Source organism: Xiphophorus maculatus, chromosome 22 (genome assembly GCF_002775205.1).
Source record: "Xiphophorus maculatus strain JP 163 A chromosome 22, X_maculatus-5.0-male, whole genome shotgun sequence".
Classification (NCBI taxonomy): Eukaryota; Metazoa; Chordata; class Actinopteri; order Cyprinodontiformes; family Poeciliidae; genus Xiphophorus; species Xiphophorus maculatus.
This window is the reverse complement of record NC_036464.1, coordinates 2,593,770-2,610,660: the sequence shown is the minus strand read 5'-3', so window position 1 is coordinate 2,610,660 and position 16,891 is coordinate 2,593,770. Positions and strand designations below refer to the sequence as shown.

The 16,891-nt window shown below is 44.1% G+C and overlaps 1 protein-coding gene across 1 annotated transcript in view; it reads left to right on the top strand.

The window, feature by feature from the left end:
• Positions 1 to 16,891, top strand: part of slc30a6 (solute carrier family 30 member 6) — a 51,106-nt gene that overhangs the window by 9,065 nt on the left and 25,150 nt on the right. Inside the window, exons 5-6 of the mRNA XM_023327443.1 lie at positions 14,179 to 14,221; positions 14,448 to 14,513. Of these exons, the coding sequence (XP_023183211.1) occupies positions 14,179 to 14,221; positions 14,448 to 14,513 (109 nt within the window). The remainder of the gene's footprint in view (positions 1 to 14,178; positions 14,222 to 14,447; positions 14,514 to 16,891) is intronic.

Below are 16,891 nucleotides of genomic sequence, written 5' to 3'. Positions count from 1 at the left end.
CACCAAAACGTCAGAACACAAACACCAAAACGTCAGAACACAAACACCAAAACGTCAGAACACAAACACCAAAACGTCAGAACACAAACACCAAAACGTCAGAACACAAACACCAAAACATCAGAACACGAACACCAAAACGTCAGAACACCAAAGCATTAAAACATTAACACGTTAGAACATCAGAACGAACGGGTTCAGAATCCCAGACGTCTCTTGCTCTTCGGTTCCACTTTAGTCTTGCAGAAAGTTTTCACACTTATTGAACTATTCCATGTTTTACTGGGAAATAAAATAGTTCAACTTAAATTAGAGCGGATTCATAAACTGGAAGGTTAACAGTAAATGTTATTTAAACTTTTTTAACAAATTTAATTTCTTCCAACTTTTACGTCATAATTCTGCAGCAGAAGAATCTGGACGATAAATCTGGACATAATCAATGTTTGAAAATGATAATAATGAAGTGATGAAAGCAGTCTGAGTCAGTGAACGCATCACATCCCGACCGACCACTCCTGGCCCAGCATCCAAACAGAACCGGGTCAGAAGCTGAAGCCAATGCTCCACTAAAGGCCTTTGCTGTTAGCAGTTAGCTTCTTGTTTAAAAGCTTCCTCCGTCTGCTAACCGTGCTGTCGCTCTCAACATCTTTAAAATTCACCCGAGATGGCGGCCATCTTTACTGCTGCGGCGGCCATCTTTACTGCTGTAAACGGAGCGCTGCTGGGAAGCAGCTACGTTCTTCTTCTGCGCATGCGGGTCGCTTTGGGGGCGTAAACCGTTCGCTCAGAAGTCTGACTGCAGTCACATTCAATCCGACAGGAACAGGAACAAAAAGATCTGAACTGAGCATGAAGGTCTGCTGCGTGAATGTAAACTCTCTGTAAACTCTCCGTGCCTTTAGGGGGCGTTGTAACTTTGTTGTTCCAATGTTTCCCCCAGTCTCCTAAGCTTGTGTTCAGTGATAGTTTTTCAGTGTTTCATTCTGCAGCCAAAGCAGCTGATCAATAATTATCTTGGTTTCAAAGTGTCTGAAAATCCCCTCAACATTTTTATCTGCCTCCTCCGAGATGAAAAACTCGACGGTTATGAAGTGAAAGGCAGTGAGAAGTGTTGTGTTGGTGGTCTGGTGTGTTTGTGTGCATCAGAGGGTGGCTGAGCTGTAAACATGCGGCTATCGCTGCTGCCTGTCTGAGATCACGGCCTGCTGCAGCCAGACCTCGTGTTTATGCTCGGCCACCAACCCGAGACCCGCTCAGGGACCGCGCCGCTCTGGAAAAACGCTGCCATGAAGAGAACAGCGTGCCACCCGACCCCTGCACGCTGCAGATACTGCAGAAAAACACGCAGACAGACGCTGGCGGGGCGGCGTCGGGTGTCGCGCTCGCAGGAAGTGGAGAACCGGGGATCGAACGGCTGGGAGAAGGAGACACCGCTGTCGATACTCAGGATGGATGAGACGGCTTCAGGATGCTTCTGTTCTACCTGCGTTACCTGGACACACACACACACACACACACACACGCACACACACACACACACACACACACCCTCTGATGAAGCTTTTAACTGTTTAGATGAAAACTGAACTGTTTAATTTCTGCTTGGTCTCTATTTATTTATTTTAGATCAATTTATTTCCTCCTCATTGTTCATGAAACTCAGATTTTCCAGATGATCAGTGAATGAAACAACAAAACGATACGGATTCTCCTCTGCTCTTAGTTTTATTAGACTTTGACTAAATATGATGAAAATACCCTAAAAGTATAATTATACTTTATATGGTACAGAGGGCGGAGCTACCAGTTGTTATAATTATTATTATTATTATTATTATTATTATTATTATTATTATTATTATTATTATTATTATTATTATTGCTCCTGTCAGAACACAGAAGGTTTTCTGTTTTTCCTGGTTTTCCTGGCATTTTTCCGGTATCCTGTCTGACTGAAGTCACTGCTGATTCCTGGAAAATTTAGTTTGATTCCAGTTTTTTCCAAGTTTGTAATTTTAGAAAAACTATGAAAAATACTTTAGTTCCTTTTCTATTGTCTAATTATTCCTTCCTTGTTTTTGCTACTCTTACAGTTTGTCATGAATTCATAGACAATTTTTACCTTTTATGTAACTAAATTCTGGGTTTTTTCCATGATAAATATGTTGAATAACTTCTAAATATGTTTAACCAGTAAAAATAAATCTGACCTGAGAGAGAAGAGATGTTTTCACCACAGGAAGATTTTATTAACACTAGAATAAAGAGATTATCTTTGTCCTTATTGCATCACTCAGTATTTGAATCGTTTTGTTGTGAAGGTTGTTTCAGGTTATCTACTGTGGAGAAAATATTTTTTCTGATAAATCTCCACCTCCCATCCATATTGAAGCTGGAGTTTGGGTGACAGGAGCTTTAAAGGTTCAGATTTATACCTGAAATAGGAGAAAATGAGAAGATCATGAAAAATCAATCCTGCTGGCAGAAACTACAACAGTGGAGCCATTTTTGTAGTTTCTTCTTCCATCTGAGGTTCAGATGCTTGGACTCATTTAAACCTTTGATTAGTTTGAGCTGAACAGATAGAAAACCTGAACAGACCAGAGCAGGGGTGGGCACTCCTGGTCCTCGAGGGCCGGTGTCCTGCAACTTTTAGATGCATCTCTACTTCAACACACCTGAGTCAAATAATGAGGTCGTTAACAGGACTCTGGAGAACTTGACTGCACTTAGGAGGAGATTCAGCTGTTGGATTCAGGTGTGTTGGACCAGGGAGACATCTAAGAGTTGCAGGACACCGGCCCTCGAGGACCAGGAGTGCCCACCCCTGGACCAGAGGATGATGTCGGAACCGGTCCGACTCGGAACCGGCACAGAAACTGAAGGTTTCCTACAGTTGAGCTGGAATTTTCTCCAGATTGGGAATGTTTCCATTCAAACATGAGATATGATGAGGTCTGAAAAGTTTTCCTGAACTGGTTTGTTGGGTTCAGGAATCAATCAGTGAATTGATTTCTGACAGTTTAGTGATTTTGTTCTCTTGCTGCTGTTTATAGCTAGAAGCTTTTTTTACAGTTGGTTTGTGAAACATGAGATATTTCCTGCAGCTCACCACCTCGTCTTGATGTTTTTCTTTTCTGTGACCTTTTAAGGTTAATCTTTGAAATGAGGGCAGGCCTTTCCAGATGGGGCTAAACGAGTCTTCTCCTCTGTTAGCCAAATGAAATGCACATCTGGTAGAATTAGCTCTGTGTCTGATTTAGCAGTTATTAGTCGGTTCAGAAATCTTTTCTAGTAATTTGCTGCAGTTTGTTGTTTTTTCCTCGATGCATGCAGGTCTGTTGGGAGCGTTCGAACGCGCACATCCAGCGCCTCCAGTGAATTTCCGCCTGTAGTTTAAATGAAGCAGAAGTCCGTCCCTACAGAGAGACACACATTCGCTGGTTTTCTCTCTTTCACACTCACACTAACGTCCTCTCTGACCTCCCCTTTGCAAGTCTAATGCCATGCTCCAGAGCAACTGCTCCTCTGATGCGCTCAGAGCGCCATGCATGCAGCCCTGCTTATATAGAAACACACACTCTTTGGCCTCATTAGCCCATGACTAACGGCTTAACAGACGTTCTGCAAACCGTGTAGACTTGATGCATCCTTTACGGGACGGGGGGCTTGGCTCGGCGGACCACGGAGGCTGTCGAAAGAGATAATCGGAGCGCTGCTTATCCGTACTCACTGTTCCTAATGTCATTTCCCTTCTGTGTTCGTTACTTAGAAAAACCCAGCAGCAACAGATTGGAGTTTCCACTCCTCTCAGTGACGGTGGGTGGAACCGACAGTGTTTACACGGGTTTTCTAAGCAGATTTATAAAGCGAAGCAGCGATTCACACACTGACACGGTTTCTCGTGACTTGACAGTCCAGCTCTCAGAGCAGTTGACCTTCACACAGTCATGATGCAAACGCTGGTTCTGAAAGCTTCAGGTGTCAATCTAAGGGTTCGTTCACACCAGTCATGTTCAGTCTGCTTTATTCCAACTTCAGTCCGTTTGTACAGAAAGTCCGGATCGTTTGGGGAGAAGTGAACTCTGGCGCGGTTCAGTGAGAAACAGAACCAAAGCTGCTGGAATTAGAATGAATGTTGCAACTTTGGTCCCCAATCAAATCTCGTCTACCGGACCGTCAGCTGGGAAAACGCCGTCAGTAGCAGATTGAAAAAGTGGCAGAGTGATGGAGAACACCATCTTAGCTCCATCATCAGTTGGCATCAAACCGCCACACATGACGGAAATGTTTGGAGGTAAAGACTTTTTTCTGGTTCTTCAGAAATCCATTGACTTGCATAGAATATTTTTTTTAGGATTTCCAAGACAGAATCTTTCCAACACTGATGGGTTTCGGAGTAGAGGGGCTGCAATGAAGCGTCTTCTGTCCAAGATAAACTACAGACTGAACTCCTGCTAGGACAGCAGAATACGTCCAGAAAGATTTCTTCACTCTGATGATTCCTGATGAATACCTGAAGAAGAAAATGCTATGAAGATGCTCATCCATGAATCTGGTTGCTTCTGATCCGAGAGACTTTGCCCCAGTGCCACCCAAGGACGGTCATGGATAAAAAATTGGATCAAAACCCAGCAGGAACATCGTCCAGCTATCCAGGAACAGTTTGGTGATGATCTAAGAAATCAAATGTGCAACACGTCACAAGACTCAAAGGAAACAACTGGGTTAAATATCAGATCTTTGAATGTTTGGAAGCTCCCCAGGTCTGAAGCCCACCGATCACCTGTGGTCAGAAAGAAACCGGGTCACCTCTGAGCACTGAGAAGGTGAGGATGAAGCACCATCAGTCAGAATCTGGACCAGACATCGGTACCCAGGAATACATTATTCAGAAGATACAGAGGAGATCCTGATCACATGGCTGCAAAAACGAGCCCAAATCATCACCCTCCTCCGCCGTGCTCAACAGCTACTATGCTGTGCTTGGTTTGGTCCAAACCTGGAGCTGTGGATTACAGGCGGGTTTGGGTCCAGACACAGAGCAGGTGTCTGTAAAGGTTTGGTTTATAAGGCTCCACAGTTCATCTTATCACTGCAGATCGAACCTGAATGGACAAGCAGATGCTCCTGACCTCATGGGTTAACAGCAGGTTCTGGTTTAATCTTATTAAACAGAACCAACCATGACTTTGCACTCCTCTAGCAGCTTAGCTGAGCTTTGAACAGGTGTTGCCGCTGTGTGCTTCTTTAAGCTCTGGTTCTGTTTACGTCTTGTCGTTTAAGCGGACCGTTTCTGGCTCTGCTCCTGAAACATCATCTAATACTTTGTACTTTATAAAAGAAGCCATGTTGGAGTCAATCCCCCACTCTGCGCTGTACCCTCGCCCCCACTGACCTCCGGCTGCAAGACTAATGCTGTGATCTGCAGCAGCTGACTCACACAAAGCCTCATATGTACATACCGCGCTGGAAAACAAGCCCACATTCTGGACCCATTAGCTTATGACTTCAGGCTTAGCATGTATGGAAATAAACACACACTCAGGCACACACACATATAGGAATAATGTCCCAGTATGCTCTATAGGAGGCGGTAAGACTGTTGAGCCGAGAAATTTTCAAGCTGTTTTTCATCCAGACCCTAAAAATTCCCCATCCTGGGTTCTAAGGAGCCAGTAACTGGTACCGCCTAGAAATGTTTGCTTTTGGACCAAACTAGGTCTGATGTTGGTATGATTCAAATATTCATAACCTTCAAGATGATCATCGCTCCTCCTGATTGTTAGTGCCATAACCAGGTTCTGCACTTTGAGGATAATGGGTCCATTCAACATGTCTGCCACATTACTGGCTTGCTGGGTGTTTATTCCTTGGGTTTGAAGTATAACAACCCTCCAAAACTCACATCAAAGCAGTCTTTTGCAATGTCATCACAGCAAGCATGACTGGGATAAAGTTTGTCCTGCAGTATATTGTGCTGTACTGACTAAACCATGCTTAGAAATTCTCAGCTTCTTGGAATCTGGGAGCTACTAGGATGACAACTTTTTTTCCCTGTTTGGAAATGGGAACGTTGACGGGATTTACTGGAGATCCTGCATCTGGCAGAAAGAAAAGACTCCACTTCATCAAGCTTCAGCTGTCGGCCAGTTGTTCAGACATTTGATTCTACAAAGAGTTAATAGTCGGCTGAATGACTGCAAGCTCTCCTGGTCCCGCAGCCACCAAACCACCAGCCTGCCACCACCATGCCTGAGAGCTGGTTTGGATTCTTTACGCTGAAACGCTGGTTGGTGTTGTCTGGTTGAGTGTTATGGCTGAACATTTCCAGTTTGAGGTGTTTAGGGTGTTTGGGATCACTGGTCTGCTGACGACCCAGTCGGCTCCACAGTACGGCTCGTCCCAGGTGGCTGAACCACACATTGGAATCAGCTACATCATATTTTTCTTTACTTGTGAACATGTCTGCTGAATATTTGTATAACATTGCAGCACTTTCAGGTCTTTCTATTATTTGTTGGCTAGTTTTGTGCTGACCTGGTTAATAAATTCTAACTTGTTTCAGTTTTTAGTTTTAGAATTTGTTTGGAGATGGATGTAGTGCATTGGGTCCAATCTGGAACACGAACGGTTCACATGCGTCACTAAAATCTCCCTGTTCCAAGTCGATCTTCATACAAGCTACCTGTTTTCTGCTAAAACATCTTTTCTTTTGAGTTGTTTGTGTGACACGGAAAACGTTCTCTGGCAGAGGCAGGAACTGTGAGCGTAATGGTAATGGGACCAAAAATGGACGGAGTTGGGTTTCGTTAAAGTGTTCTGATTGTGTGTTCAGTGAAGCTGGACTTAAATTCAGCTGTGTGTGTATTTAGTTTGGCGGGTAAAACAGCTGATGCCTTTACTTTGTTAAGGCTGGAAACCGATCCGGTCGTCCGCTGCACAATTTGATCCAAGAGGAGCCGCGCTCGCTCAGGAGGTTCTGTAGAATCATCACCAGATTGTGTTTCAGCAGCAGTGCAACAACAGCGCTGCCTGACCAGCATCAAGAAACCCACACCGGCCCACTTTTAATGGCTGAGACCCCCGCTTGCTGCTGGCCCGCAGCATGATTCCTTCCTACGGACCAGAGCAAAGCAACGGCCGTTATATTTCTTTCGACAGGATCAGCGTCCTGACTGAGGTGATGTTCTTCTACGGCCCATCTTCGCTGTGGTTGTACACGTCTCCGTCTCTTTAATATTTCATCCGATCGGCTGTACGATTCTCTCTGAACGACGCTCCCGGTTTGAGTGTTTCTCAGAGAAACCAGGTCAAGTGTCTCTTCCACAGACGGATAAACACACCTCCTCCTCATCCTCTCCGCTCTCCCCCTTTGCTTTACATTTCTCCTCCCTGTCCTCTTTACTCGGAGCGTACCACCCAGGGATGATGTCTTATTTGTGACAGTTCCTGTAAGAGTAAAAGCCATGTTGTGGTTTCTTGGTGAGGACACGACTGTGAATTTTTATCCCAACATGTTAGTCATGTTTTGCATTGGAGCAATGTTTGTATGCATATCCATTAGTTTGTTTGTTTGTCATGGAGACACGGCTCAGTGCACATGCGTGATCTATGAGTGTGTGTATGTGGGTGTGTGTTGTCCTCGGGCCTTGAGTGTTCCTGTGTGTCAGAACACAGCTGGTGAAGCTTTCCTTCCCACGGGGCCCTTCGGTACACCCAACACACACTCACACTGTGGGGGTGTGTGTGTGTGCGATCAGCTTCTCTTACTCCCTGAACATCCACTACATCTGCTTCTCGCTCGGCAGGACTGGATCTCCTGAAGATGTTGATGATGTGTGCAGAGGAACACATCTCCAAATAAGACAGACAACTAAATAAACATCAAATCTTTACCTTTGAGACACATTTTATCTCCTCAAGAAGCAGAAAATCTGCTGATTAATATCTTGTTGCAGTTTTCTTGACTGATTGGTGACAAACAGATTTAGGCTGCATTCCCACCAGCTGTTAAGTTTGCTTCACTCCAACTCCAGTCCGTTTGCTCAGAAATTCCGGTTCGTTTGGGATCAGCAATCAAACCTGATGCAGACCAAGAAACTTTGGTCTGACTATGAACCTAGGTTTCAGTTTGGTTGAAGTGGTGCTGTATATGTGAACACCAAGTGGACCAAAAGCATTAAGAGGACTACAGTGCATGGCATTCTGGGTAAATAGAACCAAAACAAACATGCGAGTCTAACACTAGCGGGAGAAATGATTCATGGTTTTTTGTTAGAGAAATCCTCAAAGTCTGGCGCCACTCCATTTTACTTTCCATTGGGTGAAGAAGGAAGTTGCTCTCAACTCAGTGTCTTCAGAGGTTTTTGTGTCGTTTCCTTCAGTGGTTCTTGGTGCAGCGCCCCCACAGGCCAGGAGGGGAACAGGTTGGTTTGACTCAGTGCAGACAGAAAGAGAACCACAGCAGCTGGAGGTGGAGCAGATGATGCAGTTTTGGTCCCCAGTCAAACAGAATCTACTGGACTTTCAGTTGGATGAACAGCCGTAAGGCTCCCATACACTCCAGTGTACTGTACGTGTTCGTTGAACCACGTGGATTCTGCATTCACCGTCATTAGTCGAGTTTTTATTGCAGATTGTACCGATTTCCTGGACAAATTCCTTCATTTCCCACAGTTTCAGCCATGACTTTAATGGAAGGAGATCATTTATGTGACACTGAGTACAAATACGCATCATGGTAGTAAAAGATGACCTTTGCATGTCCGTGTCAGTGGACGTCCGCACTGAGTCAACCTCAAGTGCACACGTACCTCCAGAGTGAAGTAAGTATGTGGGAACCTTAACATTTATTCTGGACCAGGTAAAGGACCAGTTAAACCAGTCTGACCAACGATCTGAGGTTCAGTAGAAACCCAAGGAGAGTCCAGTCTCTCCACAGAGGGTCACTTGTTTAACATGAGCTGCTTTAACAAACCAGTACTCTGGGTAGTACTTTGGTCTTAATGGACGATGTTACATTGATCCTAACAACCTCAGAGGGACTTCAGGGTCATAGGTCACGGCTGAGGGGGTCTGCAGATTGGGTGGAGCAGGTTGGGGCGGTTAGTGTGTCCCAACAGATGCCTGAGATCAGAGTCTCTGTTTCACCACATAAATGGAGGCATTGGAGCTTCGGTCCGGTTTCATATCGACTGAGGATGACATGATGATGAGTGTGTGTGTGTGTGTGTGTTGTGTGTGTGTTGTGGTTACAGTGTGTGTGTTGTGTGTTTAATCAGTCATGTTCTTCAGTTTTAAACATGTAGAGAAAAGCTCTTGTTTGCTGTTGTGACCCGTCATGTTGTATCTTTGCAGGGATCAGGGAGTCTGTCAGGTGGGTTCGGTTCTGTCTAGCCGTCCTTCAGGTCCAGTTTCAGGTTTCTTTCTAAACAATCAGCACTTTGCGTCTCTTCATCTCTGTCCTCCTCCTCTTCCTCGTCCTTGGGGATCCTCGTCACCGCAGCAGTTGAGACGTTCGATAGAAGCTTTTAGTTTACATCTGCACATCACAAGAGCTGACCCGACACCACGGCCCGTTCTGTGGGTCTCAGTTTACTGTTTACCGGAACCGATGCCACTAAGCCTCTGTTTGCTGTGGTTAGCACTTCCTCCCCTCCGTGTTTCTGATTCCCTCTTCATTTATGACCGGATTGATAAGACGACGGACCCTGAACTAGTCAGAATATAAAAAAACTTTATTATTGCTGCTTCCTGGTTTAGATCAGTTTATGCAAAAATAAGCTACATTTAGACCAAACCAGATCAGATTCAGCTGATTAAATGACCATCAGTGTGAGCACTGCTGTAAAATCAGGAGATGTGGCATTTTGCTGCAGCAGTGACCTTAAAGAAGCATCTGTTGCTGCCTCTATAGGCCTCATGATTGACTCAGCACAGACTCTGGTTGGAAGGGAAGACGGAAGAAACCAGATGAAGCATTTTAGCACCTTCACCTCATACCAGCTGTCCGGCACGGTGGTGGAGGGCTGATGGTTTGGGCCTACTTTTCTGGAACAGGAATCCGGACACCTTGCAGGCTCCTCTGTACACCAAAGTTTTATTTAACCAAATGTGAGTCCATCTGTCCATCAGCTGAAGCTTGGGCCAAACTGGGCCGTCAGCAGAACGACCCAGGGAGAGACGTGAACACAACAGAATATCTAAAAACAAAATGAATCCTTCGGGTTTTCAGGTACAGAAACCATAAACACAAGCACCCATAAATAAACCTGCTTCAGATTTACAGCCGTTCCAGAAACGCAGCACAAAAACTCAAGCCTGGGATTTTTCTATGTAAAACAAACAGAAAATCAACTTATTGCATTAAAATCTTTGACGAGTACTGTAGGGGGCGCTAGCTGGATCAGTTGGTACCGTGTGCAGAAACTGTGGTCTTCAACCCAGTGGTCCTGGGTTCGGTTCCTGACCCATACACTGCATGTCTTCCTTCTCTCTCCGCCCCATTTCCTCTCTATTTACTGTACAATAAATACCATTAGAGTCTAAATAAATGTTAAAATGTATGTGATTAATTAATCCAAGTTAATTCGTTTTAGTACTGGCCCTATTATATTTATAACCAACCATAACGAGAATATTAATATTGATATCGACCCAGATTTTCATATCAGTGCATCCATAAATACAATCATTTCCCATCCAATGATTGTGAATGAACCTTGTTGCTCAAGCAGCTTATTGATTCTTTTAGCTTAAAGCAACAGATCTTGGTAAAATAAGCCTGAGGGTCTGTAGGTGGTGAATAAACGTCCAGCTCAGTCTTCATGCGTCTGTTACTGTTGCACATGATCGCTGCTCCGGTCCTCCACTTTCCTTTACTCTTCCCTGGATGTTTGGGCTGCTCATGTGCAGACAGCATTAAATATTCATCCTCCTGCTTCTCCTCTCATTTCTCCTTCTTCCCTTTGACTTTCTCCTTCCCTCTCTCTGTCGAATCTTCTTTCACCTCACTTCTTAGCAGTTTAATCTTTCAGAAGAAGTCAGATATGAAGGAAACTTGGGGATATAAGAGGTGAGGACTGAAAAGCAGATGGTTAGAGAGTAGTTTGACTGAACTTCTCCATCGATCGTCTGATGCATATTTTCTTTTCATTGTGTGTGTGTGTGTGTGTGTGTGTGTGTGTGTGTGTGTGTGTGTGTGTGTGTGTGTGTGTGTGTGTGTGGACATCATAAAATGTGCGTTCTCTGTCTTCAGTTTAGCTTTCTGCCCATCTGTGAGTTGTAGATGACGAACGTCTCGCCGGCTGTTTGCTGCTCTGGTGTCACTTCCACTCGTCCTCTGGGTGTCAGTGTTTGTAAGCTGGAGTCTTATGAAGAACCTGAGCCTGGCTGGGTGTGTGTAGGGGTGTGTAGGTGTGTGTGTGTGTGAGAGAGAGAGAAAGAAAGAGAGACTGTATGTAAAACTATCCGAGCACAGCGAGGGGAAACTGTAACCCGTCCATTGATTGGACCCGGCCTGTTTCAGGGTCACTGTGATGTCAGCGTTTGTATTATTATTGCTTTTATTGTCTGCAGCTTTTAATTCAACACAACACAATGACATCAAAGCTCATTGATCCCTGTGGAGACATGAGCTGCAGCAGATCACAATAACAGGCGGATGCAGCGAAAGCAGACGACTGAACATGAAGACGTAAAACGATCTTCTGATCTGGAAACCTGGTGAATCAGGAGTTATGATGTTTTGCTTTTCTCCTGACAAATTCTCAGATTATCAAACCACAGAATATGACCACAATAGCCGCATAAAGGCAGAAAGTCAGCCATGTAACGTGTGAAAATTCATTAGCAGGTTATTGATGTTCGCCGAGTCAGTTTGGACCAGAGTCTGACGGCCTTTAGACACGTCTTGGGAAAAGGATTCATCTAAAAGTTTTAGGAGCGTTTTGAGACGTGTTCTCCATCTGCATCTGGATTCTTACAGCCATGCACAGCTTCTGATAAAACTACACTTACTTCGCACCCAGCAAGTAAAAATCACAAATTCACATTTTATTTTTCTTCCTTTGTTTTATGCGACATCTTAAAGTTTACTCAGAATGTTCATAATAATTGGATGGAAACTGATTTATCATAAACTGAATATTGTCCCTCAGAGTTTCTGATGTCATTACATTGTTTCGATATTTGGATTTTTTCATATGTTTTTTGGTTGAAACCAAGTTTTAAAAGTTTCAGACAAAAGAAATGTGTTCGGGCCGATGGCCTGAATCCTGCCAACACCTCCAGAATTTAATCATTTTTCCATTTCCAGTAATAATCTGGGTTTCCTGTAACGTTTACCTGCCTGTGGTCCTTATTGGTTGATTATTGAAGCGTTTAGGTGAGTTTTATGGGAATTCATCCCATCCTGGTTAAGGATTTATAAGATGAACTGGACCGAACCCTGTAGAGCTCCGTCAGTTACTCTGGTTCTGGAGGAAATCCTTGATGTTGGTTTGAAAGTTGGGTTCAACTCAACGGCTGTTACCATGGTAACAGGTCAATTAGCTGTGGTTCAGGCTCATCGATGGTGCCTGGTTCTGCAGCTCTGAAGCTGTTTCTATCGGTTTTGTATCAGTTTGCTCCGTTCTTCTCGTCTCCTTCCTCCACTCTGCCGCTCCTCTTCATCAGTTGCCCAGACTCTCACACTCTTTCTCACTCATTCACCTCTCCTCTGTCAGTCTGTCCATCATCCTGTCTCCTGCCTTCTCACTTCTCTCTCTCTGTGCCGTCTATCTGCCTTGATGTTTCCATCCATCTGTCTCCCTCCCAGCCTGTCGCTCTGACGCTCTCCGCCCCCCTCTGTCAGTCTCTGCGGGTCTTTGCCGCGGGCCTCTCTGTCAGGAGGATTACAGGGCGTCAGGTTGGCCAACATGGACTCTTTTAGTGGGGAAACAAAATGTTCCTCTCAGCACAAAGCCGCTCTAATCCTGCCTCCTCTTCCCCCACGGCACAGCCTGATTACAGAAAGCTGACAGGCCGGAAGACGGACGTTTCGGCAGACAGACGGGCTGAAAGATTGACAGATGGACGGGCAGGTTTGCTGTATTTAAGCCAAGCTGGTCTCGTTGTTTGGTTGGTTAACAGACTGATTAGTTTCTGGTTTACTCACTAACTTACTGAACCACCAGCTTTCCTGCTGCACTGGCTGCTTTCTACTAACTGACTCAGATAAAACTGATCCAGTTTCCAGACTCATTGGTGCTCAGACTCATCGCCTGAGCAGCTGTGGCCCGTCAGTACAACCATAGTTTGGTTCTGCTAACCTGGCAAATAAATCCTGGGCACCGATGTGGTCTGAAAGACGTAAATCTTAAAGATGATCCCATTTCCTAAGGTTCCTTCCAAGCCTTGGCGTCTGCATCCCTCAGCCCTCTTTGCCTCGCAGCATCTTCAGTTCCTCCTCTGCACACATCCAGCCCATCCCAGCCTCGGCTCTAACTTTCTCCCCAGACCACTCAGCATCTCTATTATTTATCTCTTTTATCACAAGAAAGAAAATGCAGCTTGGGAAGCCAACTTATCTAGATGCAATTATACTTGACACAGTTGGTTGTTGTTTTCAAAGCAACCAAATCCAGGAGTGGCAATCATTGTCCTTTCTGCTGAGTGTCTGGAAAGCAGAGCGTAGAGATAAGGAAGACTGCAAATGTTGGCTTCTGTGGTATTGCTAAGATGGTTTCCATTCTGCATGCTAGGGTATATTTGGTGTTTGAACTATTAAAAAGGCAGTTATAAATTATTTCAGAGGGAGTCTCAAGTATTTGTAGAGTTCATCTGTTTGTGCCCAGCAGCGGTCCATAACTGCCACCAGGATCAGAGATCCACTGCGACACAAACATCAGATTTAAACGATGGTTTCACTGAAGCTACACAACCATCCCTGGTTCTGTGACAGAAGGAAACACCATTTAAACCAGAGTTTGGGTTTGAGCCATGATGGAGTTTTTTCTAGTGAAGGGATGAGGATCAATAACTCATAAAAGAGCAGCTTCAGTCTTACAGATGATGCTGTGGTGTTATAGAAATGTCAGGTAAAAGTTTCTGCTACTGATTTGATCCACGATTCACCATCAGTGTTAAAAGCTCTGAGGTTTTCACTGTTTCTGTGTTTTCTTGTCTTTACAGCTTTAACTGCCTACACATATCTCACCATCTTCGACCTGTTCAGGTGAGTACCCGGGTCATTAACGTGGGTTTGGGTCAGAGGTGACCCTTGGTCGACCCTGCGGGTTGGTTCTGTGATTCTTCTCCACTTGTCGCTCACTGACTCTTCTCATCCGCTCTCCTCTCATCTCTGGCCTTCCACCCCTCCATCAATCACCTGTTCTCCTCTTTCCCTGCCATCACCCTTCCTCTCCTCTCGCTCCGTCTGCTCTTCCTCCTCTCACCTGCAGTTTGATCACCTGTCTCATCAGCTCCTGGGTGACGATGAAGAAGCCCAGTCAGGTCTACTCATTCGGGTGAGTTCACTCTGCAGGTTGAAGCTCTTACAGCTGATATTCCACTTTCTTTCATTTACTTCACTGATGGACAGAATCAATTAGGTAATGTGAGCTCATTTCTGATGTCTTTCCTTCTTGGCATTGTGGTAACACACATGTTCAGGGTTTCCCCAGAAGACTTGCTAAGCCTGGTCGTAGCAGCGCTCGGTGTTTCCACCAGGTTTTTGCTTTTGAGTTCAAAAATGTTTAGTTGACAGGAAATGTGAAAATATCACCAGGTAATTATGTGTTACTGGAAAACAATAACAATACCCAAACACCAATTATATAAAGTCTTCAAAAAGGTAAACATAAAAAGAAAATAAAAATAATTTTTGTACTTCAGATGTTTCATCTTTATCAATGATTTGCCTCTTTATTAGCTGAAGTTTCCGTTTCTTTTTCTGTCTTTGCTGCTGGATAAATGAACTTATAATAAATGAGTAATGCTCAGCCTGGTGGGGGTCGAGTAAAGCCTGGTGGCCCGCCAGGCTGATGATACACTGGGAGAACCCAGTGGATGTTTCAGTTAAAACGATGTCAGTGTTTTATACCGAGACTCTCCAGAACCGGGCCTGGTACAGAATGCTGAGGTTAAACTTTAATAAAACCCAAAGAGTGAGATAAAATCTCAGAGAACGGACCGGGTCACCAAGAAACAAACACAGCGGCCTGTGCAGCTGCTTCAGTCGCTGTCTGTTTGTCCATAAGAAGACGTTTGATCCTAAGAGGTGACCTCTGACCCCAGGGTTTGAAGGAGTGGCAATCAGGTGGAAATCTGCTTTTCAGCTTGACTTGAGTCCCATAAAGCCCCAGTGTGTGTGTGTGTGTGTGTGTGTGTGTGTGTGTGTGTGTGTGTGTGTGTGTGTGTGTGTGTGTGTGTGTGCGTGCGTGTGTGTGTGTGTGTGTGTTTAACGTTGCGTCCTGATGGTCTCCCAGTGGCTCAGCAGCAGATTTCTCCAGCTCCATCTAAGCCGCTGCAGCAGAAAAACGATCTTTCCAGGAATTATTCCGCTCCATTTGTACTAAATCTGGTTTATTGTTACAAGCTTTATTTTTCTGTTGAACTGATTGGTTTAAAGAACCACAACTAACCGGACCTTTAGCGCTCAGTCGGCTTTTAATCTGCAGTAGGTAGGCCTGCTCAGAGTATCGCTGATATCGTCATGGCAACGTCAGTGAGCGTAGCGTTCATAAAGCGAAGGACGGTTCAGAGAGCATTAATTATTGGCTTATATATTCCAAGAGCTTTAAATTGTATTTTTCATGCTGGTGCAACATTGAACCAGTTGGACGGCGTCTCAGGGCAGCAGATGCTCCCACTGGACACTAATGGCAATACCCAAAGGTTAAAGGTCACAGAGTGCAGATGAGAAACGGAGGAAAGCAGGAGAGCGGCAGATATAATATGGTCAATCTACTTGACTCCTTTTCACTCTTAGTGTCGACAACAGGTAGAAATGATCCTTTAAAAAAAGGCTTTTATAATTGAAACTGATTAAAATAGTTTGATTTTCTTTTCTCTGGGATTAATTACACATAATCTAACCTCAGTGATAAAGCTGTTCAGATTATACAGCATTTAATCATCCAGTAGCAAAGTTGTTATTTTGTAGCAATAATATTCTTCTTCAAATTAATAATATTGTTTATTGCTTCTGGAAAATAATCTGGATTTTTTCCAACATCTACAGTGAAACCTAGAACATGGCAGGCCAAGAAAATTCGTTTTTTGTTGTTTCCATTTAGAGAATAAAGTAATAATAATATAAAAATAAAGTCAAAAAGCTGTAATAGTACAAGAATAGAAATAAAAGCGAGAATAAAATCATAATGCAAAAATAAAGTTGCAGAATAAAGTCATAATAACTGATAATAAAGTTTAATATTACCAGAGCAGGGGTGAGACTTTCTGTGAGATTTCCTCCATGAAATATAATAAAAATTAAAATGAGGAATGATGATTATTTTGGTATTAGTTTCACAAATATGGAGATAATTCATCTTTTTATACGTCAGAATCAAATTATTCTCACATCAGACCCTGATAACTGGTGAAGTTTTTTTTCCTTTCATTAAAACGACTTTTATTTTATAATTTTAAGATTTTTTTGCCTGGTAATATTTGTGTCTTGATGACAGTTAAAATAAAATAAAATAAAAATCTTCCTGCTGAGCAGGGAGTTTTTCTCCCTGCAGATCAGAGGTGGGTTTGTAAATGAACTTTGACCTGCATCAGGCTGACCCGGTTTGTGTTGCTCTGGAGCGCAGTGAGGTCTGGACTCATCCCAGTGGAACCAGAACCAGAACCTTTCAGAGGAAGCATGGCCCATCACACCGTGACGAACGGAGCCGTT